Genomic DNA, 7,668 nt, shown 5'->3' on the forward strand with positions numbered 1-7,668 from the left:
AGCCAAAGCAGTTTGTTCCCCACTTGCAGGTCATTTCAAGCTGAGTTCGAAACAATGTCCTACAAGTGAGAAAGAAAAAGAAGAAATATCCAAAGTGCCTTACTCATCTGTAGTAGGTTGTTTGATGTATGCTATGGTTTGTACTAGGCCAGATATAGCTCATGCAGTTGGAGTTATTAGCCGATTTCTCTCAAATCCTGGAAAAGAACATTGGACAGCAGTGAAATGGATATTAAGATATCTAAGAGGTACTTCCAAGTTGTGTTTATGTTTTGGCAGTGATGAACTTGTGTTAGAAGGTTACACAGATGCAGACATGGCAGGTGATACTGATTCCAGGAAGTCCACTTCGGGATTCTTGATGACATTTGCAGGGGGAGCAGTCTCTTAGCAGTCTAAGTTACAGAAGTGTGTTGCTCTATCAACCACAGAAGCAGAATACATAGCAGTTACTGAAGCCTGTAAGGAAACTTTATGGATGAAAAAGTTTCTACAGGAATTGGGCTTGAAACAGGAAGTATATACTGTTTACTGTGATAGTCAGAGCGCCATTCACCTCTCCAAGAATTCAACATACCATTCTAGATCCAAGCATATTGATGTGAGATATCACTGGATTCGTGATGTGCTTGAGATGAAAGAATTACAGTTGGAAAAGGTGCATACCAATGAGAATGGTTCAGATATGTTAACAAAGTCTTTGCCTAAGGAGAAGCTTGAAGCATGTAGGCGAAGAGCGGGCTTGGTACAGCCCACCATATGAGCTGGAGGGGGAGAATTGTTGAGTCCAGCCCATATGTGGGCTTGGACAATTGGACCTATTGAGCCCAAATCAGCAAATGAAAGAAATTAAAAAGAGGAGAGAGAAGGTAAAAAAAAAAGATGGTTTCTGAGTTTTCTATTTGACGATATGTGGTCAAACATTGTCAGTTTCGACTCAAATTTTATGTGGAGAATCCTTGCAGCAAACTCTACAATCCTAATGGTGTTGATCTATAGTTTACCCTCTCTAAGATACTTTCCTGCGATATCCACTTTCTGAGACCTAAAATTCTCTTTTGAGTAGATTCATCCAATATATGCTATTCTTAAGTCAAGATGTTTGATCTTGATGTTATTCTGATCCTCTAGTTATTCTAGAGAAGACCTACTGTAAACCTATTATCATTATTATTGATAGTGGAAGTTTGAGGTGGACTATGGTCCCGTGATTTTTTCCACATTGGGTTTTTCACGTTAAAAAGATTTGGTCTCACTGTGTGATTGATTTTTGCTCTATTGTTTATGCTGTGCTGGTTGATATTTTCATTTGGACATCAAGTTGGTATTTTGATGAGGAACTCATTTTGATACGCAAAGAGGGGAAAGAATATTCCGCTTTAACATGTTTCTTCCCAACATTGTTAATATCTTTGTTATTAAAATTATTGAGAAGTAGATTGAGTTGGGTTACACCTTGACGCAATAAATTGTATTGTTTATGATTCAAACTCTTTGAGACTTATGATATTATAATCCATTGATGGGATTGCTTTGGTGAAGTTATTTGTATTTGGGAGCTATGTTATTTGTGGACATCTTGGATGTATCTGTTTCATGTAGTATAAGTGCATGGATTTAGATTTAATTTGCATACAGGTTGAGGCCTTGCAATTCTCATATGAAAACTTATGGGAACTGCAATTGTATCGTTCCTTGTAATGGTTTGCAATTCCTTGCAGCATATTTTGTTTCAATGCCCGAACAAAATTGATATTTACTTTTTAATATCATGACATATGTTGTGATGGTGAATGGTTAAGAGAGGGGAGAAGATATTGACAAGACCACTGCTATCACCTTAAAAACCCTTATTTGCCTATAGTCTTTAGCTTTTATGGAATAATAGAAATGATGTTGTGCAAGTCATTTGTGGGAGGATGTGCAAGTCACGAATCCAACGATCCGCTACAGGTCGAGTGTTGGGCTACCAAGCATGTGTTGACGAAGATAATATGTCTAATTCTTGGGGTGAAATCAGATTCACTTACTTACAATGATGAACATGTTAGATGAAGGCACTCAAAAGAATATTTATAAAGCTCATCTGTTGGCTAATTTTGCTACCGCCCACAACACTGATATTTTGTTTTGGGACAGATAATTCACCTCACCTCAATAGAGTTCGTATTTTATAGTCACCAGTTAATATGATTACTCTTTCTTAAAAAAAATTGGAGCTCACCGCTTTGACATATAATATTGCCCCTTTTCTTCATAAAATGGTTGGTTGCCATTTCATTACTCGGTGGCTTAATGTTGTTTCTTTTATGATTTACCATCAAAAGTCGATTATCTTAAAATTTTTAATCTTAATCACATATGTTGATCTTCTTCTTCTTTTTTTTTTTCTTTTTATCATGCCAGACAGGTTTATGTAACTGAAGGTGATGGAACTCAAAAGGAGCCTCTACAATATTTGGGGTAATTATAAAATAAAATCTCTTTAATAGGTTGTTTTTTAAGTATATGTTCACTTTCTAAGTTAGTTGCATCGCGACAACAAATTTTTGTGCTTCCCCTCTTGATGATTAGTTCCTCCTCTTTGAATTATCTGATGTGTTTCAAAAAATCTAAAGGCATGCACTAAAAGTTTCTATTGTTGGTATTCCAAAATATTATAGATAATAATGTTTTAGAATTATTATCTGGTAGTTCAGTTTTTTTCTAATGAACCTATCATCATCATTTTTTCTATTTAAAATTATTTGATAACTTTCGTCTATTCAGAGAAAATTAATATTTTTATTATGTGATAAAGATTTGGATCATCCCCACTCAAGCATAATTCTCTTTGTATATCTTATTATCCTATTAACATCAAATAATTTACATCTTTCTCTCAAGAATCAAAGTATTTTTGACATCTTATTCTCTCTCTTAAAGTCTAAAGATACATAGAATATGTATAGAAGAAATAAATCTCTTCAATATGGCTCTTAAGAAAATGACATTCCAACCTCTTTAATAATATTTCAATTTAATGGGAAGATTAACCCAAGTCATCCGTCCACTCTATATCAAGTCTTCCTAGTCAAAACAAATATTAAGAGACTCTGAGTAGAAAATAAGACCATGTTAAATGCAACGTTGACTCTGTCACTCCAAATCAATCTCTACATTATGTTAAAACTAACCATGACTCCTCTCTCTCTATGAATGTATTATGAATGTATATATGTGTATATATATTCTTTGTAGTCTGTAGACAGCATACATACATACATACATACATATATATATATATATATATATATATATATATATATATATATATATATATATATATATATATATATATATATATATATGATAATTCTCTTTGTATATCTTCTCCTATTAACATCAAATAATTTATATCTTTCTCTCAAAAGGAATCAAAATATTTTTCAAATTTTGTTCTCTCTCTCTTAAAATTGGAAGATACATAAAATATAATAAACCTCTTCGATATGGCTTCAAAGAAAATGGCATTCCAACTCTAATATTATTTCAAATTAATGGTAAGATTAACCCAAGTCATCCATCCACTCTATAACAAGTCTTTCTAGTCAAAACAAATATTAAGAAACTCTGAGTAGAAAACAAAGTCATGTTAGATGCAATGACTCTATCACTCCAAGTCATCTTTACATTATGCCAAAAGTATGAATTGGACATCCAACTAACGACTGACTCGTATATATATTCTTGTAGTTTGTAAGCAGCATACCTATATATATATATATATATATATATATATATATATATATATATATATATATATATATATGTATGTATATATATATATATATGTATGTATATATACATATATGTATATATATATATATATATGTATATATATATATATACATACATATACATATATATATATATACATATATATATATATATACATACATATATATATATACATACATATATATATATATACATATATATATACATACATATATATATATATACATACATATATATATATATATATCTATATATATATATATATATATATATATATATATACATACATATATATATATATACATACATACATATATATATACATACATACATATATATATACATACATGCATATATATATACATATATATATATATATACATATATACATATATATATATATATATATATATACATATATACATATATACATATATATATATACATATATATACATATATATATACATATATATATTCACATCTTGCTCTCTCTCTCTCTCAAAATCAATAGATATATATGATATTTATAAAAGAAACAAACCCCTTCAATACAACTCTAATTTAGTGGTAAGATGGTGACATCCCAACCCTTTCAATGTCACTCCAATTTAGTGGTAAGACTGATCCAAGTCATCCGTCGTCTACTCTATATTAGGTCTTTATAGAAAAATAAATATTAAAAGACTAGCAAAAAATAAAGTATGTCAGACATAAATATTGACTCTATCACTCCAAATCATCTTCACATTATGCCAAAGCCATGAATTGGATATCCGACTAACATCTTTTAATTATTCAATTTCGGGTTGAAATAATAAGAGTCGCTTATTATGTTATTAATCAATCTCTCTCAATAGCGATTAACCTAAAGACGCCTGTGAAGATGTGGATTGATAAGCCAGTTGATTATTCTTCCTTATCAGGTCACATGGTATCGATATCTTTTGATTATTCAATTTTGGACTCATATCTTATTAGGCCAAGTACATATACATTATTTATTCCTAAAGTTTTAAGATAGACTCAACTACCTTGATTTGTTGCTCTTACATATATATGCATGTTCAAGCAAGTTTGTTGCCCAACACAACCTTGATTTGTTTTACGATTATTGTTCTTTGTTAAATTAGAATTTGATTACCAAATATATGGATTGGATTCAAAGGCAACCAATGTCCACTTCCTAAAGAATTTTTTATCTTAATCCTTTTTAAATCTACAAAGAGAAATTTAAGAACACCCAAATGTTTTCGTATGTGTATCTCTCTCATCGAGATCTTAGATTTATGATATATGTACCGAAATAAATTCTAATTGATTAAAAATTAGTTTTTTTTATTTAGATCTCTAATCTAAATTCTAATTTACCACAAGTCAAAGTCTTCTTGGCCAGCGTCGTATAGACCAGTGCGTAGAAAAAGAATCCATGGAATGCAGCTTAGGGATGTGAGGCTTCTCACCACTCATATCAATCAAATTTAAAGAAGACGAACCCACGTTTTTGGATTTATTTCCTGCAAGTCGCTCGTTTGTCAAACAGTCCTTATCCCACTGATTGAGACCAAATTCTATCTAATCATAAAGTTTAATTTATTATTCCAACCACATATCAAGCGAGTGAGCGATGGTATATGACACAATATCAGAAGAACAATCAAGAGAATTGATAACGGAACATATACTCCAAATAACTTTTATAAAATTTAGGTGGTCAAGCATCTGTATTCCCAAAAAAATGTTGAAGTGTAAGGAATAAAACTATCTCACGAGTCAATCCAAACATATTTCGTATATATCATCGTCTCACATGGACCTTAAAAAAAATATTTTCCATTTAGAAATGAAACTCCAAAGAGTCTAATTTTCCAAGTAAATTAGGTACCGAAGCAATTTAATTTTAATTAAGAAATTAAAAAAAAATAAAAAAAGAAATACTTACTATTTTGCACTTTAGTTATTTCAGTCAGTCAACTGTTTCTGAGTCAAAGTGGTGTAGTCTCGATCAATTCTATGCATACTTGGCTTCACGTTCATGATCCACATGATGCTCTGCATCATAACCACTGGTTCCGTCCATCCGAACTCTTACCTCTTTCGTCATATATGAAGTCTCCGATGGTGAAGGTGACTTGTGTGCTCTCAGTCGAAGTCTTCTTTAGAGAGCGAGTCGGTACAATTAATTCCATGCATGATGTAATGGAGCGGAGAAAGTTAGAGCATCATGGAATGGAAGAAATTGTGTGCATCAGTTGGCTTACAAATTTGTGATTTGGCATAGCGTAGCATGCACCTCCACCTTCGCCCTGTTCTTCTGATTGTGGCGACCAGGAGTAGGTAGGTAGGGAGGGAGATCAAACTGCGCGCCATGGCTTTCACCCTATCCTTCTCATCATCATTATTCTGCCTTTTGGGCATCCTCCTCCTCCACGGGGCAGCGGTGACAGGCGGGTGTTTTAGCATGGAGAGGGAGGCGCTGCTGGACTTCAAAGCTGGTGTCGGAGACACCCGCAACCGGCTATCTTCTTGGACAGGCCACCACTGTTGCACATGGAAGGGCGTGGCCTGCGACACCACCACTGGCCACGTCGTCATGCTCGACCTCCGGAACACAAATATTACAGATGATCGGGCATTACGCGGTGAGAGGATGAACTCGTCACTGCTTGCTTTATCTCATCTGAAGCACTTGGATCTTAGCTTCAATGATTTCAGAGGAATCCGCATGCCGGAATTCATCGGCTCCTTCAAGAAACTGAGATACCTCAATCTATCTTCTACACGATTCATGGGAGGAATACCTGCTCGGCTGGGGAACCTTTCGAGCCTCTACGTTCTTGATCTAAGTGCTGCTTTAGATTTTGCATCCCATGTTGACGACCTCGACTGGCTCTCCCATCTTACCTCCCTGAAGCACCTGGACTTTAGCTGGTTAGTTCTAACCAATGTCCCAGATTGGTTCTCATCGGTGAACATGCTGCCTTCCCTCCAAGTGTTAAGTATGTCTTCCGTTGGTCTCAGTACCATCCCAGCTTCTGTTGCCCACGTCAACTTCACCTCCTCTCTTACTGTCCTTCATCTATCCTTCAATAATTTCAACTCCACCTTACCCAAATGGTTGTGGAATATTAGTTGTCTTACCTGTTACGGTAAGTAACTTTTTTAGCCGTGGCCTCGGGGGCCGTCGCGGCTTGGTTCGGATCCGGATGACGGGGATCTTCCTAGGGATGCTCCTCGGGGTCTCCCGGCGGCCGAGCTCGGTGGTTCGGGTCGGTGGGTCGGGTCGGTAGGTCGGGTCGGGAAGAAGCTCTGCCGCAGCGCCGGGAAGAGGCGACACCGTCTCGCACCTGCACACAGGTCGGGCCAGGAGCTCGGCCCGACCCCTCCGACGATCAAGTTAGCGAAAGATGTGGGGGGGGGGTTTAGGAGGAGAAGAAACTTCCGTGTGGTGTGTTGAGTGTGTCCTCCCCCTCTTTGCCAAGGGCTCGGGAGTATTTATAGAGGAGGTTTGATGTTACCTGATGTAGCTGTCTGCAGGGCAGGACTGTACCTTTGGTTGCGTGGGAGGCCGAGCTGCTGCAGGGTATGGCGAGTCTCGGGCAGTGTGTTGCTCAGGGGGATGGTGTGTCACACTGCCATTTTTGTCCATATCATATGCCCCCCCCGAAAGGAGCTATGCGTCGGTTTTTGCATGCAGGGAGTCCGATGCATGGCTTCTTACTTCAAGTCGGCTGTTCCTGCGGATCCGAGGGGCATGACGCAGATGGGTCGGTCGCGCGAACGCATCTCGAGCAGCACGAGGCCGAGGTGCGCAATTCAGTCAAGAAGTCCAGCAGAGTTGTACTCGGGAGAAATGGAGCCGATGAGGGCCGAGGAGCACTGCGCAGGC

The 7,668-nt window shown here is 36.3% G+C and overlaps 1 protein-coding gene across 1 annotated transcript; it reads left to right on the forward strand.

The window, feature by feature from the left end:
- The first annotated feature begins 6,147 nt into the window (after positions 1–6,147).
- LOC135671156 (receptor-like protein EIX2) lies at positions 6,148–7,069 on the forward strand. The gene is made up of 2 exons (XM_065179108.1): positions 6,148–6,710; positions 6,946–7,069. Exons 1-2 carry the CDS (start codon positions 6,148–6,150, stop codon positions 7,067–7,069), a joined length of 687 nt encoding a protein of 228 aa, XP_065035180.1.
- Positions 7,070–7,668: the final 599 nt, after the last annotated feature.

This window comes from Musa acuminata, unplaced genomic scaffold (genome assembly GCF_036884655.1).
Source record: "Musa acuminata AAA Group cultivar baxijiao unplaced genomic scaffold, Cavendish_Baxijiao_AAA HiC_scaffold_1138, whole genome shotgun sequence".
Lineage (NCBI taxonomy): Eukaryota > Viridiplantae > Streptophyta > Magnoliopsida > Zingiberales > Musaceae > Musa > Musa acuminata.

Coding starts and splice junctions, on each gene's coding strand:
- LOC135671156 (XM_065179108.1), top strand. CDS start 6,148: ATGGCTTTCACCCTATCCTTCTCATCATCATTATTCTGCCTTTTGGGC. Junction 6,711..6,945: donor AAGCACCTGGACTTTAGCTG/GTTAGTTCTAAC, acceptor TAACTTTTTTAG/CCGTGGCCTCGGGGGCCGTC.